The sequence below is a fragment of the Bubalus kerabau genome, chromosome 3 (genome assembly GCF_029407905.1).
Source record: "Bubalus kerabau isolate K-KA32 ecotype Philippines breed swamp buffalo chromosome 3, PCC_UOA_SB_1v2, whole genome shotgun sequence".
NCBI classification, from domain to species: Eukaryota; Metazoa; Chordata; class Mammalia; order Artiodactyla; family Bovidae; genus Bubalus; species Bubalus kerabau.
In genome coordinates, this window is record NC_073626.1 from 15,211,340 (window position 1) to 15,233,297 (window position 21,958).

General features: G+C 37.6%; 1 protein-coding gene across 20 annotated transcripts in view; it reads left to right on the forward strand.

The window, feature by feature from the left end:
- CDKAL1 (CDK5 regulatory subunit associated protein 1 like 1) overlaps positions 1-21,958 on the forward strand; it is a 777,071-nt gene that overhangs the window by 279,995 nt on the left and 475,118 nt on the right. For all 20 annotated transcript variants that reach the window (XR_008711390.1, XR_008711388.1, XR_008711389.1 and 17 more), the window contains one exon: positions 4,147-4,250. Coding sequence is in view for 16 of the 20 variants with exons in the window: in XM_055570761.1 (XP_055426736.1) it covers positions 4,147-4,250 (104 nt within the window). In the remaining 4 variants the exon portion in view is untranslated. The remainder of the gene's footprint in view (positions 1-4,146; positions 4,251-21,958) is intronic.

The following is a 21,958-nucleotide window of genomic DNA, read 5'->3' on the forward strand; positions in this document are numbered from 1 at the left end:
CCTGTGACTGTTGACCACTTGAGTATTGTATTTTGAGAAACGTCTAGTCATAGTGTTCGGCCATCTTAATATTCGATTATTATTTATTGAGCTATATGAGAATTTTTATATCTATAATATTAACCCCAAATCAGATATTATGAATCTCTTATTATGGAAAATGTCAGTTTTCATTCCAATCCCAAAGAAAGGCAATGCCAAAGAATGCTCAAACTACCACACAATTGCACTCATCTCACATGCTAGTAAAGTAATGCTCAAAATTCTCCAAGCCAGGCTTCAACAATACGTGAATCATGAATTTCCAGATGTTCAAGCTCATTTTACAAAAGGCAGAGGAACCAGAGATCAAATTGTCAACATCTGCTGGATCATCAAAAAAGCAAGAAAGTTCCAGAAAAACATCTATTTCTGCTTTATTGGCTATGCCAAAGCCTTTGACTTTGACTTATCACAACAAACTGTGGAAAATTCTGAAAGAGATGGGAATACCAGACCACCTGACCTGCCTCTTGAGAAACCTGTATGCGGGTCAGGAAGCAACAGTTAGAACTGGACATGGAACAACAGACGTTCCAAATAGCAAAAGGAGTACATCAAGGCTGTATATTGTCACCCTGCTTATTTAACTTCTGTGCAGAGTACATCATGAGAAATGCTGGGCTGGAAGAAGCACAAGCTGTAATCAAGATTGCCGGAAGAAATATCAATAACCTCAGATATGCAGATGACACCACCCTTATGGTAGAAGGTGGAGAAGAACTAAAGAGCCTGTTGATGAAAGGGAAAGAGGAGAGTGAAAAGTTGGCTTAAAGCTCAACATTCAGAAAAGTTAAGATCATGGCATCTGGTCCCATCACTTCATGGCAAACAGATGGGGAAACAGTGACAGACTATTTTTTGTGCTCCAAAATCACTGCAGATGGTGATTGCAGCCATGAAATTAAAAGACGCTTGCTCCTTGGAAGAAAGGTTATGACCAACCTAGACAGCATATTAAAAAGCAGCCAACAAAGATCCATCCAGTCAAAGCTCTGGTTTTTCCAGTAATCATGTATGGATGTGAGAGTTGGACTGTGAAGAAAGCTAAGCACAGAAGAATTGATGCTTTGAACTGTGGTGTTGGAGAAGACTCTTGAGAGTCCCTTGGACTGGAAGGGGATCCAACCAGTCCATTCTAAAGGAGGTCATTCCTGAGTGTTCATTGGAAGGACTGATGCTGAAGCTGAGACTCCAATACTTTGGCCACCTGATGCAAAGAGCTGACCCATTGGAAAAGACCCTGATGCTGGGAAAGATTGAGGTCAGGAGGAGAAGGGGATGACAGAGGATGAGATGGTTGAATGGCATCAGTGACTCATAGGACATGAGTTTGGGTGAACTCCTGGAGTTGGTGATGGACAGGAAGGCCTGGCGTGCTGTAGTCCATGGGGTTGCAAAGAGTCTGACACGACTGAGTTACTAAACGGAAGGGAAATGTGGAATAATAATCATATATTATGAATCAAAAATTCAATCATATATTTTGGATCAGATATGTGGTTTGCATATATTTTTCCCCGTTCTGTTGTTTGCCTTTGCATTTCATTGATTGTTTTCCTTTGCTGTGCAGAAGCTTTTTCGTTTGATGTAGTCCAGCTTGTTTATTTTTGCTTCTGTTATTTGTGCTTTGGGTGTCATCCAAAATTAAATCATTGCTAAGAACAATGTCAAGGAACTTTTTCCCTGTGTTTTCTTCTAGGGGTTTCTGGTTTTACATTTACTTGTAATTTACATGGTTTATGGTTTTACATCTAAGTCTTTAATTCATTTTCTATTAATTCTTCTCAGTGATAAAAGTAAGTGCTTTTGCAAGTGAATATTCAATTTTCCCAGCACCATTTGTTGAATAGACTGTCTTTTCTGTATTGAGTATTCTTGGCTCTTTTGTCAAATGTTAGTTGATTGTATATTCATGAATTTATTCCTGGACTCTCAGTTCTTTTACATTAGCCTATATGCCTGTTTTTTCACTGCTGCTGCTAAGTCACTTCAGTCGTGTCCGACTCTGTGCGACCCCGTAGACAGCAGCCCACCAGGCTTCCCCGTTCCTGGGATTCTCCAGGCAAGAACACTGGAGTGGGTTGCCATTTCCTTCTCCAATGCGTGAAAAGTGAAAGTGAAGTCGCTCAGTCATGTCCGACTCTATGGGACCCCATGGACTGCCCCCTACCAGGCTCCTCCGTCCATGGGATTTTCCAGCCAGGCAAGAATACTGGAGTGGGGTGTAATATCATTTGAAATTAGGAATTGAGCTGCCTTTGGCTTTGCTCTTTTAAAAAAAATTTTGTTTCATCAATGTGTTAAACTTTTCATTCTGCAGATCTTTAACCTTCTTGATTAAATGTATTCCTCGGCATTTCATTGTTTTCAATGCTGTTGTAAACGGGATCATGATTTAGTCCGGGTGGGCTGTGTGTTTCTAGGAGGTTTTATTTACTCTAGGTTGTCTAGTTGGTGTGTAGTTGTTGCCACAGAGGTATCTTACGCTCCTTTGTATTTCTGTGGAATCAACTGTATTATCTAACTTTTTCGAAGCATCTGTAAGATGGAGACAGTAACGCCCAATTTGAGAAGAGTTAAATGGGACAATGTATGTACAACGTCTAGAAAAATGCCTGGTGCTCAGTCAGGGCTAAGCAAAAGGAAGTTAGTCTTCCACAGTGTGAAAGTGAAAGTCGCTCAGTCGTATCCGACTCTTTGCGACCCAATGGACTACACAGTCCATGGAATTCTCCAGGCCAGAATACTGGAGTGGGTAGCCTTTCCCTTCTCCAGGGGATCTTCCCAACCCAGGGATCGAGCCCAGGTCTTCCGTGGATTCTTTACCAGCTGAGTCACAAGTGAAGCCCTAGTCTTCCAAGCAGAAGTTTAAAAAAAAAGTTACTTTTTTTCCTTATTATGGAACAGATGAAAGTTCAAAAGATAAGACATGTAACAGTTAGGGGACCAGAACCTCTATTCATATGAGAGACCACAATTTGTGTGTGTGTGTAAATGGCTTAGGAAGAAAGTGATGTTAGTTTTTTAAGAGAACGTGGTCTGTTAAAAAGTTAAAAATCCTTGCCAAAACAAATGTGTTGTTTTACTCAAGAGTTCCATGCAAAAATAATTATAAATTAAGCATTACATTGTTGCCTCATGATTTATATGATTTTTATATATTTTTAAATTATATATTAACAGAATGACACATTGGCTACTTGTAATTATTAGAAGTTTAATTTTTCTCAGTTTGAAATTTTCAAACATTTGCTTAGTGATGGTCTTTAAAAACCTTGCTATTTATTATAGCAGTTGAATCTTTGAAGAGATGTTATTCTTTGTTCCGTTCAGTGCTGCTGAGACTTATCTTTTTGGCAAAAGTATTTTTTATTATGTGTAATTTTTTTTTAAATTTTATAATAAAATGTATTTAAACTTTTTAAATTATAAGAGTAGAACCAACATTTTCGTTATTAAAAGACAATGCTTTATTATCTCAGGTTTTTTGGGAGATAATTCTATTTTTTAATTTTTTGAAACTAATATTGTCATTCGGTTTCTTTGATGAATATAATCCCAAAGAGCATTCATTGAACCTGTTTTAATATTTCTTTCTGATTTCGAAGAGTTGAAGATATTATCTGAAGATTATTAAGAATGTATTTTCTTATGAGAATTTTATGTTGCCGATTTATTCTTATATCATTAGTTAAAAGTTAAAACTTTTTCATTTATGAATAATGCAGTTTATATAACTGATATATAAATTTTAGTTTTATAATAGACAAATTCCATTGGTTTAAAAATTATGAATGCTTTTTCTTTTAGATTAGCCATTTTAAGCACTTATAAACTTTGTTCTGTATTAATGTGTGCATTTGAAATTATATTATGTGGTTTGTACAACCATACTTGAATAGTTGAAACTTAAAAGAATTACAAATTGCAGATTTCTGTGCCTAGTGGAAATAAATATGAAGCTTGGTAGATACTCATTTTTCATATCTCTTCTATAAACTGGCAAATGATACTAGAACAGCACTTTGGTGTACATTTTGGATATTTTCCCCTGTTAAGTGTCTTTAAAAGTTTTAACTGTATTTATCGCTATCATTTGAACAGGTGTCTCAATGCTTGTACCTACTGCAAAACTAAACACGCCAGAGGAAATTTGGCCAGTTATCCAATTGATGAATTAGTAGATAGAGCCAAACAGTCTTTTCAAGGTAAGAGTTTGTAGAATTCTGTGTGATTTCAGTCTCTTTAATAAATTTTAATAGGTCTTCTAAGTAAATCTTCACTTTAGGTGCATGCCTGTTTAGTTTTCTGAAGAGTTTACAAATGTTTCCGCTTATCTAATAGAAGATGTTATCAGATTCAGGTTATGATATTTGCATAACTTTTCTTTCACTGCTCTTCTGTTTTCTTATGACTCTAAGGTAACTGACATACTTTGAAATTTATCACCTGTCTTTATATTTCATGGGAAAGACAAAAAAATAAAAATGAAAGCCATGACCTTCTGGTGTGTGTTAATTAGACTTTTGTGGACTGAGAGAAATATTTTTTAAAGATTTCTGCCTCTTTGTTACTGTTTGGGCCATTTAGAAAACAGAACTAATAAAGATTATCAAGAGTCTTGGAAAGAGAAGGTAAATTTTACTTTGAGCAAGTAAAGATAACCCCCACTCATCCATAGGACTGTTGGAGCTGTGAAGATTGGTAATGGTATAGAGTCCTAAAGAGAGTAATTCTTTGTGTGGGTGGCCAGCTACTTTGGATTCATCACTTGCTGGAAAATGTGATTGCCTCAATATCTCTCAGCATATAGTAAGACATTTGTAACATGAATCACAATTGTGTTGACACATGACCATAAATTTCCTCTTTTGTCTTTGTTTATTGTATGTGTGTGTAACATTGGTATGTTTTTATAACCAACATGAGGTAATCTATTGTCTCATAGTCTTGTGGGTTAATACTTATTGGCGATGTGCTTTTGCTTTTAGCAAGTAACTTAGAGTGCTACTTCCAGTACTTCACACCCTGAATCTCAGAAAGTATGTTTTACAAACTCACGTATTTAGTGAGAGGCTTTTATCAGCATGAATTTGAACTGCTCTTTAAAACAAAGAGAAAAATACTCTTGATTAATTCAACACTTCTGGACAATTTTTTTTTTCTAACTTTATATTCTTAGCAGAGTCCCCTCTTCTGTTCACATTCAACTTGTACTGAAAGGAATAAATAGAAACGCAGTGACTCTTGTCGTTGTTCTGTTTCAGAACCAGGTGAATTGGCTAATCAGAGAAGTCTGAGTGGTTGTCTTTTCTGCAATATGGTTACGTTAAGGATACTTTAGAAAGGGAATGAATTTGTACAGAAGCCTACTTTGTTTGAAAAGTAATCCTTTGCTGGCACTCTTACTTGGTGTTTGTTTTCCCCTAGATCTATTGGATAACAGAGATATTAGGACTGTGATCATAGATATATGATCTATCCACTAACTCTGATTTAGAAGGCATACAAATTACAAGTGGGTTTGCTGATTAAAATAAGTGACTTAGAGAATATATCAGAGCTTAACAATGACTTAGTGGCTATTTCTAGAGAAAGTATTAAAAGAGATTTATTTAATATTACTTTCATCATCATCAATAGATACATATGTGCTTGGTTAGTCCCCCCACCATGAAATGTGTGCACTGCAATGTTTTTCTATTGTCTTGTTGATTGAAGGCTAATTTTTGGACTGATGGGCTCATTGGGTTGATACGTGGAACTCTTACTAAAATACTGAGGTCTTAACTTTCTAGGTAAGCCAGTGTGTTTAGGGAATTTTAAGTTGTGAGTATCTGATACTCTTTGCCATAGGAGAGTTTGAGTTCACAGCAGTGCTCTGCTGGGTTCCAGCCACATGATCTGACAAAGGTACTTGATGTATACAAATCATGGTTTTCTCATTAGTGTGACATGTAGTGTTGCTTGTTGTTTGAATTTGAGATAACTTACATGAAGTCATTGGTTGTGCCCTTATCATAAAGAAGGCATGTGTCTTAAACTGGAGGAATTTAAAATAAATCAAAGAAGAGAAGTCTAATTTTTTTTGAGAAGTCCAGTTTTGAGTGAGAATATTGTAATATCTGTAACATTAATGATTAGAAACATGAGACATTTTCTTTTACTTCTAAAATATATTTTATGAAGAATGTCTTTACAGATAGGAACTATTGAGTATGACAGTCACCTTTTGTTTTCTCAGTTTGACAAATGCAAAATCATGTTAAGGATGGCCTTATAATTTCACAATAGGAAATAGCAATCTATAAGCTCACATTTTAAAGACATTGAGTTAGCAGCATTGTCTTTTGTTCTGCAGCAAACCTTGGTATCATAATGGTTGTGTAGAGTTCCTATAAGTTTTAAAATTGCTCTGAGTTTTTAAATTGCAAAGTATAATTTATGAAGTTAAATGTAATAGTAGAAATAGCCTGTTTTTCTTCTTTGGTGATTCTTGTGTATCTCATTCTTTAATAATTAAGAAACTAGGAGTATTTAGAGGATCAGAGCCCCTTAAATTCTACATTATACCATTATTAAATTTTCCCATAATCAGTAATAAACATGGTTCTTTGAGAATTTTAAGAAGAAAAGTCTAAATATGCTGTTGCTAAATTTTAGTGTTTAAAGCTGTTAGGTCAATGCAAGTTAAATTTCCCAACTGAAAATTGCAGTCCTTTTCTTACTTTTTCTTAAATTTTTAAATGACTATGTGTCACAAATACAAAATGTTTTTTAAAAAATCTCTATACCAATTGTAGGATAGGGAGTATATCCCTGGTTGCCTGTCATGTGATAGACTATACAATAAGGTAACAATTTCTTTCTGAATAGCATATTCATGGAACATTTTATATTCATAAACATTTATTTCTTAGACATCTAATGAGTGAAGAGACTAGTGCTAGCCCATAGGCAAGGGAGCATTCAGAAGAGATTCTGAAATAATCATGAAATCATTCTGAATATAAAGTGGCTTCCTAAAGTACTAAAAATATACTGACTATACATTCAGCTGCCAAGAATGAGAAAAGGAGCCCATTAACTTTTGAATGGATATCATTAAACAAACTTTATATTTTTAATAGAAACTTTAGTTTACCTTTTATGAAAAATATATATAGTTTATATTTTGTTAGTTTCCTAGCTTTTTTTTTTTTTTTTTTTTTACATTTTCATTGACTGTTTTAACCTTCTCATGTGTTTTTCATTTTCGTGGCAGTTCTGCATATGAGTGTGATATTTACCAGGTTAATTTCTGGGTATCATCTCTTTGTTCTAATAGACCTCTGGGAAACCTCCCACCCTCACTTCACCTGTGCTGAGCTTTAGGTTTTAAAACTTCCTAGCCATGACATAGTCTTTGGGGACTGGGGTTTGACATAGTTGCATTTTAGATATCTAGAAAAACATGTCAAGCAATGACCAGGACTTTGTTGGGGCCAGAATGAATTTACAAGCTAGTGTTTTCTAGGATATTTATATTGATTTTTCTCCAGCAGCTAATCAATCAGTTTCAGTTGTATAAGTGATGGAGCAAACCTTTTTAAGTGTGCTGGGTGAGTGGTGTGGAAACAGCACCTTTCTCTGCTGTCTCTGGAATCAAAATGTAGAGATGATGGATGGGCTGTTTTCATAGCTCTCGTGTGCTTTTCTAGATCTCATTTCTGTGTTGTTACTTTTTTTTCCTTCCTCATAAATCTGAACACCCCCCCCCCCCCCCACACACACACACAAGATAAGTGGCATAAACCGGTTATGGAAAGGTGAATAAATTAAGATGAAATATTCAGAGCAAGGAGAAAATTTCTTGATGCTTAGTGATTTAGTGATTTATGTTGGAATTTGATGAATTCAGTTTTATTTCAAGACTTGCAAAGACACTGTCTAGTGTGTATGAGATTAATTATGCAATGCAGCTGGAAAACATTACTTCCTGGCCTTTTGGATAAGAGAGGATATGAGCAATATTTGATTTTCTGGTATATAAACTTGAAATTGTTGAGTTGTATGGTTTACATGAAGTTGCATTTGACTTATAACCTTTAGTAATTAATACTGAATATTGATTTTCATCTAAGATGAAAAAGAGACCAATAATTGCATCCTATTAATTTATATGGCAGTTGTTTAAATGTCTCTTTTATTCTTTTATCTTTTCATTTGTGCTGTGTTCAAACTGAGAAATCTATTTCTTCCATAGGATTAATAACATTAATATATATATTTTTTATACATTGTCAACTTCCACCAAAGGATTTTAGGCAGCTTACATTAAAGGATTATATGTAATAGACCATAACAAAATAAAGGCTATCTGAAATACTGTATTGAGTTTCAAAAGAGGAAAGATAATTTTACCAACTCGTGAATCTTGGCTCTCCCAAAGAATAGGGAGTTAGGGTGATTTATATAATTTGATAATTAGTTTTTAATGACAAATCCACATGTCTGTAGACTGTAAATACTAAGAAGAGTTATTTGCTTACATCCTTTTCTAAGAGACATTGACAAATATAATAGAAATGCCTGTAATGTATGGAGAAGGAAATGGCAACCTGCTCTAGTATTCTTGCCTGGCAAATCCCTTGGACAGAAGAGCCTGTTGGGCTACAGTCCATGGGGTCACAAAGAGTCAGACATGACTTGAGTGATTTAGCATGGTGATGTATAGAATTTCAAGACAGTCTCTCCATGGCCTTTTCTTCTGTTGACTGTTACAAACCCCCCCAATATAACATTAAACTGTAACTTTTAAAAGAAATTTTTATGGCAGAGCTAAATAAATGTACGTAATATGTATAACTTGATAGGAGGATCTGATACCTAAATAGCTGTTTGTCAGATATTCGGTTTAAATAAGCTGAGATTAATTACTTTGGTGTCAGAGAATGTTAGTAAAGGTTATCTACAGCAGACCGGAGTATAACTGACTTGGTTCTTGCCTCTTCAGACCTTTGAGTTTCTAAGTCAGTGGTGTTCTTAGCAATAAAGTTTTCTTATCAATAAAGCAACTCTTTTTTTTTCAAATGAAATTTGAAAAGTAAAAGCAGAACTGCCAGGATTGAAGGTAAGAGGTGGGGCCCTGTTTAATATGAGTCCTTTGCTGCTGAGCCCTTTCTTTCCTCAGAACATTTAGGATTCAGCCTGAACTGGCTGGTATTGATTAATGTTTCTCTGCTCTATTCCTTAAATCCACCAGTCCAGGGCTGGCAGATGTTTTCTTAAAGGGCCACATCATAAATGTTTTAGGCTCTATGGGCTACAAGGTCTCTGTCCCATCTGTTCATTTTTGTCCTTGTAGCATAAAATCAGCTACCTATAGACATGAATGAGTGGGTGTGGCTGTGTTCAAATAAGGGTTTAGTGTTCAACTTTGGGGAAAGGTAACTTAAATAAGATATTATTTTTTTTTTTTTTTTTTTGTTTTTTGTTTGTTTTTTTTATTTTATTTTATTTTAAATTTTATTTTATTTTTAAACTTAACATAACTGTATTAGATTTGCCAAATATCAAAATGAATCCGCCACAGGTATACATGTGTTCCCCATCCTGAACCCTCCTCCCTCCTCCCTCCCCATTCCATCCCTCTGGGTCGTCCCAGTGCACCAGCCCCAAGCATCCAGTATCGTGCATCGAACCTGGACTGGCAACTCATTTCATACATGATATTTTACATGTTTCAATGCCATTCTCCCAAATCTTCCCACCCTCTCCCTCTCCCACAGAGTCCATAAGACTGTTCTATACATCGGTGTCTCTTTTGCTGTCTTGTACACAGGGTTATTGTTACCATCTTTCTAAATTCCATATATATGTGTTAGTATACTGTATTGGTGTTTTTCTTTCTGGCTTACTTCACTCTGGATAATAGGCTCCAGTTTCATCCACCTCATTAGAACTGATTCAAATGTATTCTTTTTAATGGCTGAATAATACTCCATTGTGTATATGTACCACAGCTTTCTTATCCATTCATCTGCTGATGGACATCTAGGTTGCTTCCATGTCCTGGCTATTATAAACAGTGCTGCGATGAACATTGGGGTACTCGTGTCTCTTTCCCTTCTGGTTTTCTCAGTGTGTATGCCCAGCAGTGGGATTGCTGGATCATAAGGCATGTCTATTTCCAGTTTTTTAAGGAATCTCCACACTGTTCTCCATAGTGGCTGTATTAGTTTGCATTCCCACCAACAGTGTAAGAGGGTTCCCTTTTCTCCACACCCTCTCCAGCATTTATTACTTGTAGACTTTTGGATCGCAGCCATTCTGACTGGTGTGAAATGGTATCTCATAGTGGTTTTGATTTGCATTTCTCTGATAATGAGTGATGTTGAGCATCTTTTCATGTGTTTGTTAGCCATCTGTATGTCTTCTTTGGAGAAATGTCTATTTAGTTCTTTGGCCCATTTTTTGATTGGGTCATTTATTTTTCTGGAGTTGAGCTGGAGGAGTTGCTTGTATATTCTCGAGATTAGTTGTTTGTCAGTTGCTTCATTTGCTATTATCTTCTCCCATTCTGAAGGCTGTCTTTTCACCTTGCTAATAGTTTCCTTTGATGTGCAGAAGCTTTTAAGGTTAATTAGGTCCCATTTGTTTATTTTTGCTTTTATTTCCAATATTCTGGGAGGTGGGTCATAGAGGATCCTGCTGTGATGTATGTCAGAGAGTGTTTTGCCTATGTTCTCCTCTAGGAGTTTTATAGTTTCTGGTCTTACATTTAGATCTTTAATCCATTTTGAGTTTATTTTTGTGTATGGTGTTAGAAAGTGTTCTAGTTTCATTCTTTTACAAGTGGTTGACCAGAGTTCCCAGCACCACTTGTTAAAGAGATTGTCTTTTATCCATTGTATATTCTTGCCTCCTTTGTCGAAGATAAGGTGTCCATATGTGCGTGGATTTATCTCTGGGCTTTCTATTTTGTTCCATTGATCTATATTTCTGTCTTTGTGCCAGTACCATACTGTCTTGATAACTGTGGCTTTGTAGTAGAGCCTGAAGTCAGGTAGGTTGATTCCTCCAGTTCCATTCTTCTTTCTCAAGATCGCTTTGGCTATTCGAGGTTTTTTGTTTTTCCATACAAATTGTGAAATTATTTGTTCTAGCTCTGTGAAGAATGCTGTTGGTAGCTTGATAGGGATTGCATTGAATCTATAGATTGCTTTGGGTAATATACTCATTTTCACTACATTGATTCTTCCAATCCATGAACATGGTATATTTCTCCATCTGTTAGTGTCCTCTTTGATTTCTTTCACCAGTGTTTTATAGTTTTCTATATATAGGTCTTTAGATTCTTTAGGTAGATATATTCCTAAGTATTTTATTCTTTCTGTTGCAATGGTGAATGGAATTGTTTCCTTAATTTCTCTTTCTGTTTTCTCATTATTAGTGTATAGGAATGCAAGGGATTTCTGTGTGTTGATTTTATATCCTGCAACTTTACTATAGTCATTGATTAGTTCTAGTAATTTTCTGGTGGAGTCTTTAGGGTTTTCTATGTAGAGGATCATGTCATCTGCAAACAGTGAGAGCTTTACTTCTTCTTTTCCAATTTGTATTCCTTTTATTTCTTTTTCTGTTCTGATTGCTGTGGCCAAAACTTCCAAAACTATGTTGAATAGTAATGGTGAAAGTGGGCACCCTTGTCTTGTTCCTGACTTTAGAGGAAATGCTTTCAATTTTTCACCGTTGAGGATAATGTTTGCTGTGGGTTTGTCATATATAGCTTTGATTATGTTGAGGTATGTTCCTTCTATTCCTGCTTTCTGGAGAGTTTTGATCATAAATGGATGTTGAATTTTGTCAAAGGCTTTCTCTGCATCTATTGAGATAATCATATGGTTTTTATTTTTTAATTTGTTAATGTGGTGTATTACATTGATTGATTTGCGGATATTGAAGAATCCTTGCATCCCTGGGATAAAGCCCACTTGGTCATGGTGTATGATCTTTTTAATGTGTTGTTGGATTCTGATTGCTAGAATTTTGTTAAGGATTTTTGCATCTATGTTCATCAGTGATATTGGCCTGTAGTTTTCTTTTTTTGTGGCATCTTTGTCAGGTTTTGGTATTAGGGTGATGGTGGCCTCATAGAATGAGTTGGGAAGTTTACCATCCTCTGCAATTTTCTGGAAGAGTTTGAGCAGGATAGGTGTTAGCTCTTCTCTAAATTTTTGGTAGAATTCAGCTGTGAAGCCGTCTGGACCTGGGCTTTTGTTTGCTGGAAGATTTTTGATTACAGTTTCAATTTCCGTGCTTGTGATGGGTCTGTTAAGATTTTCTATTTCTTCCTGATCGAGTTTTGGAAAGTTGTACTTTTCTAAGAATTTGTCCATTTCTTCCTCGTTGTCCATTTTATTGGCATATAATTGTTGATAGTAGTCTCTTATGATCCTTTGTATTTCTGTGTTGTCTGTTGTGATCTCTCCATTTTCATTTCTAATTTTATTGATTTGATTTTTCTCCCTTTGTTTCTTGATGAGTCTGGCTAATGGTTTGTCAATTTTATTTATCCTTTCAAAGAACCAGCTTTTGGTTTTGTTGATTTTTGCTATGGTCTCTTTTGTTTCTTTTGCATTTATTTCTGCTCTAATTTTTAAGATTTCTTTCCTTCTACTAACCCTGGGGTTCTTCATTTCTTCCTTTTCTAGTTGCTTTAGGTGTAGAGTTAGGTTATTTATTTGACTTTTTTCTTGTTTCTTGAGGTGTGCCTGTATTGCTATGAACTTTCCCCTTAGGACTGCTTTTACCGTGTCCCACAGGTTTTGGGTTGTTGTGTTTTCATTTTCATTCGTTTCTATGCAAATTTTGATTTCTTTTTTGATTTCTTCTGTGATTTGTTGGTTATTCAGCAGCGTGTTGTTCAGCCTCCATATGTTGGATTTTTTAATAGTTTTTCTCCTGTAATTGAGATCTAATCTTACTGCATTGTGGTCAGAAAAGATGCTTGGAATGATTTCAATTTTTTTGAATTTACCAAGGCTAGCTTTATGGCCCAGGATGTGATCTATCCTGGAGAAGGTTCCATGTGCGCTTGAGAAGAAGGTGAAATTCATTGTTTTGGGATGAAATGTCCTATAGATATCAATTAGGTCTAACTGGTCTATTGTATCGTTTAAAGTTTGTGTTTCCTTGTTAATTTTCTGTTTAGTTGATCTATCCATAGGTGTGAGTGGGGTATTAAAGTCTCCCACTATTATTGTGTTATTGTTAATTTCTCCTTTCATACTTGTTAGCATTTGTCTTACATATTGCGGTGCTCCCGTGTTGGGTGCATATATATTTATAATTGTTATATCTTCTTCTTGGATTGATCCTTTGATCATTATGTAGTGACCATCTTTGTCTCTTTTCACAGTCTTTGTTTTAAAGTCTATTTTATCTGATATGAGTATTGCTACTCCTGCTTTCTTTTGGTCCCTATTCGCATGGAAAATCTTTTTCCAGCCCTTCACTTTCAGTCTGTATGTGTCCCCTGTTTTGAGGTGGGTCTCTTGTAGACAACATATGCAGGGGTCTTGTTTTTGTATCCATTCAGCCAGTCTTTGTCTTTTGGTTGGGGCATTCAACCCATTTACGTTTAAGGTAATTACTGATAAGTATGACCCCGTTGCCATTTACTTTATTGTTTTGGGTTCGAATTTATACACCATTTTTGTGTTTCCTGTCTAGAGAATATCCTTTAGTATTTGTTGGAGAGCTGGTTTGGTGGTGCAGAATTCTCTCAGCTTTTGCTTGTCTGAAAAGCTTTTGATTTCTCCTTCATACTTGAATGAGATCCTTGCTGGGTACAATAATCTGGGCTGTAGGTTATTTTCTTTCATCATTTTAAGTATGTCTTGCCATTCCCTCCTGGCTTGAAGAGTTTCTATGGAAAGATCAGCTGTTATCCTTATGGGAATTCCCTTGTGTGTTATTTGTTGTTTTTCCCTTGCTGCTTTTAATATTTGTTCTTTGTGTTTGATCTTTGTTAATTTGATTACTATGTGTCTTGGGGTGTTTCGCCTTGGGTTTATCCTGTTTGGGACTCTCTGGGTTTCTTGGACTTGGGTGATTATTTCCTTCCCCATTTTAGGGAAGTTTTCAACTATTATCTCCTCAAGTATTTTCTCATGGTCTTTCTTTTTGTCTTCTTCTTCTGGGATCCCTATGATTCGAATGTTGTAGCGTTTAATATTGTCCTGGAGGTCTCTGAGATTGTCCTCATTTCTTTTAATTCGTTTTTCTTTTATCCTCTCTGAATCATTTATTTCTACCATTCTATCTTCTAATTCACTAATCCTATCTTCTGCCTCTGTTATTCTACTATTTGTTGCCTCCAGAGTGTTTTTAATTTCACTTATTGCATTATTCATTATATATTGACTCTTTTTTATTTCTTCTAAGTCCTTGTTAAACCTTTCTTGCATCTTCTCAATCCTTGCCTCCAGGCTATTTATCTGTGATTCCATTTTAATTTCAAGATTTTGGATCAATTTCACTATCATTATTTGGAATTCTTTATCAGGTAGATTCCCTATCTCTTCCTCTTTTGTTTGGTTTGGTGGGCATTTATCCTGTTCCTTTATCTGCTGGGTATTCCTCTGTCTCTTCATCTTGTTTAAGTTGCTGAGTTTGGGGTGTCCTTTCTGTATTCTGGCAGTTTGTGGAGTTCTCTTTATTGTGGCGTTTCCTCGCTGTGTGTGGGTTTGTACAGGTGGCTTGTCAAGGTTTCCTGGTTAGGGAAGCTTGTGTCGATGTTCTGGTGGATGGAGCTGTATTTCTTCTCTCTGGAGTGTAATGAAATGTCCAGTAATGAGTTATGAGATGTCTATGGTTTTGGGGTGACTTTGGGCAGCCTGTATCTTGAAGCTCAGGGCTGTGTTCCTTTGTTGCTGGAGAATTTGCTTGTTATGTCTTTCCCTGGAACTTGTTGGCCCTTGTGTGGTGCTTGGTTTCAGTGTCGGTATGGAGGCATTTGATGAGCTCCTGTCAATTAATGTTCCTTGGAGTCAGGAGTTCCCTGGAGTCAGGGTTTGGACTTAAGCCTCCTACTTCCAGTTATCGGTCTTAATTTTACAGTAGTTTCAAAACTTCTCCTTCTATACAGCACCACTGATAAAACATCTACGTTAAAGATGAAAAGTTTCTCTACTGTGAGGGTCACTCAGAGAGGTTCACAGCGTTACATGGAGAAGAGAAGACGGAGGAGGGAGTTAGAGGTGACCCAAATGAGATGAGGTGGAATCAACAGTGGAGAGAGTGGGCTAGCCAGTAGTCACTTCCTTATGTGCACTCCACAACTGGACCGCTCAGAGATGTTCACGGAGTTATACAGGGAAGAGAAGAAGGAGGCAGGAGACAGAGGTGGCCAGAAGGATAAAAGGGGGAAATGAAAAGGAGGGAGACAGATCCAGCCAGTAATCAGTTCCTTAAGTGTTCTCCACCATCTGGAACACACAGAAATTCACAGAGTTGGGTAGAGTAGAGAGGGGTTAGGGAGGAGATACAGGTGACCTGGTGGAGAAAATGGAGAGTCCAAAGGGAGAGAGAGCAGTCAAGCCAGTAATCTCGTACACTAGTGGAAAATGGGTCCTGAAGATTGGGTTCTTAAAGGTATAAAATTGGTAACAAATACATAAAAACAAAAATTAGAAGTCTAGAGTAGAGTTTGGAATTTCAAAAATGCGATGTTAATGAAAAGAAGAAGGAAAAGAAAGAGAGAAAAAACGAACAAAGAAAAACAAACAAGGTCGTGAAAGTAATAAAGAAACTACAGGTACAAAATTGATAACTAATACCAAAAAGCAAAAATTAAAAATCTAGAGTAGAGTTTGGAATTTCAAAAATACAACGTTAAAAAAAAAAAAAAAAAAAAAAAAAAAGAAGAAGAAGAAGAAGAAAAATAAAGAGAGAAAACAAACAAACCAACAAAAACAATGTCGCAAAAATTATAAAGAAAATACAGGTACAAAATTGATATCAAATACCAAAAAGCATAAATTAAAAATCTTGAGTAGAGTTTGGAATTGCAGATATACGATGTTATATAAAAGAAGAAGAGAAAGAAACAGAGGAAAAAAAAAAAGTCACAGAAATTATGAAAAAAACTATAGGTACAAAATTGCTAACATATATCAAAAGGCTAAAATTAAAAATCTAGAGTAGAGTTTGGAATTTCAAAAATACAATGTTAAAGAAAAGAAAAAAAGAAAAAAGAAAAAAAAAAAAAACACGGTCAAAAAATTATAAAATATATATATGAAGTTTGCTGAAGAAGAAAAAAAAAATAGGGTCTTTTTTTTTTTTGGCAAAGTAATAGTTATAAAAGTGAAAATTAAAGGACAATAGAGGACTTAAAAAAATTTTTTTTTTTTAATTAAAAAAAAAAAGAAAGAAAGAAAGATTGATCGTAAAAATAGTAAAAATATATCTAGGTCTTTCTCTGGTTTTGTTGTGAGTATTGTGGGTTCAGTTCATTTTTGGCAGTTCCTTAGTCCGACTTATATTTCTCAAGATCTATAGGCCCCTTCCTATGTAATCCGTAGTAACCACAGGGTTTTAATCTATGGCCTGTAGCTTCCAAGGCGTTTCCCTCTGTTATAGCTTCTTCTGTTTGCTGGTCTCTTCAGTGTCTGGTTCCCGCCCTGACACAAAGGGGACGGTGGAGGACACTATTTTTTTTTTTTTTTTTTTTTAATTTAGGCTCACTTGTTCAGCCGCGCTGTGGGGAGGGAGGGAGGGATGCTGCAAACAGATAACACTGGCGTGCGCTCGCAGTGCCTCAGCCACACTGGGTCTGCCCCCGCTCACGGCGCGTGTAGCCTCCCTGCCCACACTGCTTGGGCTCTAGGTTGTTCCGCCGGGAACAATCCGAGGCCGGCCCTGGGCTGAGCTCCCAGGTCCAAGCCGCTCAGGTTCAGGCACTCGGGTAGTCCTCCGAGGCGCAGACTCGGTTGGGCCTGAGTTTTGTGTTCTTCCCAGATCCGAGCAGCTCAGGTGATGAGGTGTTTGGCGGGCGCCAATGCTGCGACTTATCGCCTCCCCGCCACTCGGTTATCTGGGTGTAAAACCGGCGCACCTTCTCAGGCAGATGTTGACCGTCCAGACCCCCAAGAAGTTTTAGTTAGCAAAGAAGCCTGCTTACAGTTTTATAGATAGTGTCTCTCTGGGGCTGCGATGTCCCCCTTCCGGCTCTGGCTGCCTGTCACCGGAGGGGGAAGGTCTGCAGCCGGCTATATCTGTTCAGTCCTTTGTTCTGTGCGCGGGCCTGGCAGTGTCTTAGGTTAGGGCTGGCTTTTCGCGTGGTAGATATCCCACAGTCTGGTTTGCTAGCCCAAATTATTTCGCTCAGATAGCGCTCAGGACATTCGGCCCGATTCTTACTCTAAGGGACACAGCCCGCGCCGCACTTCCCTGCCCAGCCCCCGCTTGCTAATGCCGTGTGCAGGCGTCTGCGCTGCTTCTCCGCTGGGGGAGTTACCGTAGGGCTCACAATCCGCGATTTTTAATTGTTTATTTTTTTTTTCCCCTCCCTTTTATGTTGCCCTCTGTGCTTCCAAAGCTCGGCACAGATTCGGCAGTGAGAGGGTTTCCTGGTGTTTGGAAACTTCTCTCTTTTTAAGACTCCCTTCCCGGGACGGAACTCCGTCCCTCCCTCTTTTGTCTCTTTTTTTGTCTTTTATATTTTTTCCTACCTCCTTTCGAAGAGTTGGGCTGCTTTTCTGGGTGCCTGATGTCCTCCGCCGGCATTCAGAAGTTGTTTTGTGGAATTTACTCGACGTTTAAATGCTCTTTTGATGAATTTGTGGGGGAGAAAGTGTTCTCCCCGTCCTACTCCTCCGCCATCTTGGCTCCTCCCTCTAAATAAGATATTATTGAGAACTGTCTTATGGTCTCTCATATGCTAGCCAATACACATAAATTCATAAGAGAAGGATGTAGTCTTTAGGAACTAATGTTCCTCTGGCATCGATTAACATTATCAGTCTGGCTGTTCATTTTAGTCAGTTGGAAATTTTATAAAACCAAAACCACACTGATGTCTGTGTCCCCTTGCTGACAACTGCATCATCATTTCTGTGGATTGGGAGACCCTGCATTTTCTAAAATATAGATGGTTCTAACGTATAAGCGAGAGTTGAGAACTTGAATTGAGATCCACTAATTTAGATGATTTTTTGGTTGAAGTTACTAAGTGAACTGACCCTCTCAATCTCTACTGAGAGGGACTGTGAGGAGGAAACCCTGGTTGATTAGTAAAGAATGAGCCAGGCTAGGGAGGCTGGTGGGGCAGAATGAAAAGAGAAAGTGAAGTCGCTCAGTCCTGTCTGACTCCTTGAGACTCCATGGACTTGTAGCCTTCCAGGCTCCTCTGTCCATGGGATTTTCCAGGCAAGAATACTGGAGTGGGTTGCCATTTCCTTCTCCCATAGTACTGTTCATTTGTAGATACCACTCTGCTGGTTAATGGCTGGTTTCAGAATCCCCTAATGGTGCTTTCTTATGTGAAGAGGCTCAATGATTTTTGTTTTCACTAGGTATCACAGAAGGGTCAGCTGGCATTTTACAAGTGTTTCCTGGGCTCTGTGGAAATCAGAAAGATGGAAAAGACTTGTCTCCAAGGAGCTTCTCCTAATTCAGGGGGACAGAGTAGCCAGTTGGACTAATGAAAATTAAAGTACACCGAGCCAGGAAAGACAGTGTTCAGATGGCAAAAAACATTGAGCTTTTTTAACTTTGGATTTTGATCCATGATCTGTCCGGGTGGTGTCAGCAAATTGACGGCCCTTGTGCTCCTCCCCCACCTTTCTAGCTCCAGGCATCCTTCAGTGATCAGCCAAGCTTTCCCCTCAGAATCCCCTCTATACTGAGTGCTATTCTCCACCGCTTAGTATTCTAGATAAACTCTACTTGCCATTCTGAACCTTATTTTTTTTTTTTTTTTTTTTTGCCATTCTGAATCTTAAAGTTTGTTTTATGCTGGAGGTAGACGGAAGAAAGCACAGTAACTATTGGAACTGTATGGTGGTTGTTTTGACATTCATTCAACAAATATTTATTGAACATTGATTAGAAACAGTTCCTAGTTCTACTGATAGGTATGTGCTTTAGAAATGTGGTGATAACAATACATTATTATAATCAGCCTTTGATTACTTCTGCCAGTAAGATAGGGAGACCAGTGGTGAGGTTTGCTTGTCCCTGCTGTGGGAAAGAAAGATGCAGTTCCAGGGCTGTTTTGCAAAATGGCATCTGTTTATAATTCTGTAAGCTTTCATAGATCAGAGTACATATAACCCAAAAGTACAGAAAATTTGGAGCTTCTGGGAATATCGTTTTAAGTCTGTCCCTAGGAAAACTAGAGTGTAATCAATCCCCCACTGTTACTGGTGAGTTTTACCTTTTTCACTCTGTTTTGTTCTACAAAACAGCCTACAAGTATGCAATTAGTTATGAAAAATTATATATAACATAAGACCTTTGCAAAACAGATGGGAAAAGTCAAGACTTGGTGTGGAATTGGAACTTGGGAAAGTAGGCCATAGTCACATACGCTGTTTCGACTCTGAACTTGTCTTAAAAGCTTATTTTCTGTAAGAATAAAAAAACCAGCTTGGCATTAGATTTGAGAGAAAATTTTCACTTGTAATCTCTTGTAGGGAATGGGAAAGATGCATTAGGTCTCAACAGCATCCCCTTAACACTCAGATCCACATACCGAGTTTCTTACAGTTGTATGTTTTGGCATTCCTTGTTAGAACTTGCAGCCATGCCCTGTAAAGCATAACACTCTGACAGGATTTCTTGGGAGCCTAAGAGAATGCGTTCCAAGTGTTTGGGACTTGCTAGTGATCTGGCTCCACTCCCATGGTCCTTGGGTACTACAAAGGAATCCTGCTGTAGAGGCTAATAGCTTAGGGTTTGCACACCCAAGGTTGTTTTGCGAGATGATACATCAGAGTACAGGAAGAAGATACAAGGATTTGTATTGATTTGTATTTTCTCTTCCTTAAAAGCTTTCTTGGTATATGTTTTATATTGTATATAATAGCACAGTTGTGCTTGAGTATAATTAGTAAATACATCTCCATTGGGATTCATTAAACCTTTTTTTTAATTCATTCAGGAGAGTGATGTTCTAAAATATGGAGACCACTGATTCAGAGGAACAAATAGCCTGCCCGTTTACCACTAGAAACCCAATTCTTTCCACCAGGCATCTGGTTTGAGTAGGGTTTGCTCTCTGTCAGGGTCCTAAGGTGCCCATATTCTGTTTTGATTGAGGGCAAATCCGTCTGCTTTTGAGATCAAATAAGCAAAGGATAACGTTGATGACCTTTGGAGGAAACCTGTAGTACTTAATGAAGACTCGTGCCGAGCATCTGCTCAGAGGTAGGCTCTTAGTCCTCAGCAACATGTGTTTCCACTCTGCTTCCATCTGGGTTTCAGATCACTGGAAGACTGAGCCAGGAGGGTGTCGGGTCGGGTCGGGCCTGGGTGACAGTCCATATTTGGGTTTAGTAGGTGCTCAGTAAATGTTGAATCGGTGGCTATCCTGAATTGATTATGCTCGATGAAATTCCATATGCGACTTGGAACCTGCAATGAAAATATAGCCTGGAAAAGCTACATTTCTAAAGTGGGCAAGGGATATTGCTTAGTTTCAGCCGCTCTTCCGTCACAATTGAGTACTGTGTCTCATAACACAGGCTTGATTTTTGACACCAGACATTTGGTGGCAGTGGCTTTCTAAGATTTGCAGAAGAGAATTAATTTACTTTTGGAAAGTATCTTCTGGTAGTTAACAGGACCTGTCATTTTACCAAGTGAATATATCCATGTAGGTCCCATGTTTCTAGTTATTAATAAACATTTGCTTTGACATTTCTCTTCTGCGAAACAGAATACAGCAAACAATTTGTGGTGACAGGGGGACCAAAGTTAACTGAGGGTTTGCTTTCGGAAGTTTGAACTGAAGGTAATCTGTCTCTGGGATCATTCTGGTGAACTTTAAAGGCTGCAAGTTAGTTTTGGAAGGTTTTTTTAATGGAATTTTAATAGCCCTGGAAAGATGTGAAAGTGATACTGCTACCTGGTGGTTTGTAAACCTGACCTTTGTGAGATGTTTTCTGGGCAAAAGTACTATTTTGTGATGCCAGCAGCTTTTATTGATTCTGCAGAGTCTGCAGTTTTCTAACACTGGCTGTCAATTCATTCCAGCTGAAAAATTATTAAATTTCTTCTCCTGCTTGTGTGGATATTAAATTGCAGTAAACATACTTGCACAGTGTCAGGTACAGCAAGCACAATTTTCTGCGTGAAAAAAATGTTTGTTAGTGGGACCTTGGCGGTTCAGCAGAGGTTATAAATTTCTGTATTTCTTCTTATTTATTGCTCTCAGTTATGGTTTTTATTTCTCTTGGTAAGTTCCTTGTTATTTGTAATATAAGAAAGAAAAGTTTGATTTAGACTCCTGACTTTAAAAACTATGCCCTTTAGTTCATTTCTGGTCTTGTCAAAAGAAAAAGATGGCAGTAAGAGGATTTAACCAGTAAAAATATAATTGGAACAGAATGAGAAAGATCTGATAAAAGAATGAATTGAATGAAAAAGGGAAGGGATAAATAAAATAATTCGATGATCATCAATTCAGTGCAGCTCAGTCGTGTCCGACTCTTGGCAACCCCATGAACCACAGCAGGCCAGGCCTCCCTGTCCATCACCAACTCCCGGAGTTCACTCAGACTCACGTCCATCGAGTCAGTGATGCCATCCAGCCGTCTCATCCTATGTCGTTCCCTCTCCTCCTGCCCTCAATCTTTCCCAGCATCAGGGTCTTTTCCAATGAGTCAGCTCTTCACATCAGGTGGCCAAAGTATTGGAGTTTCAG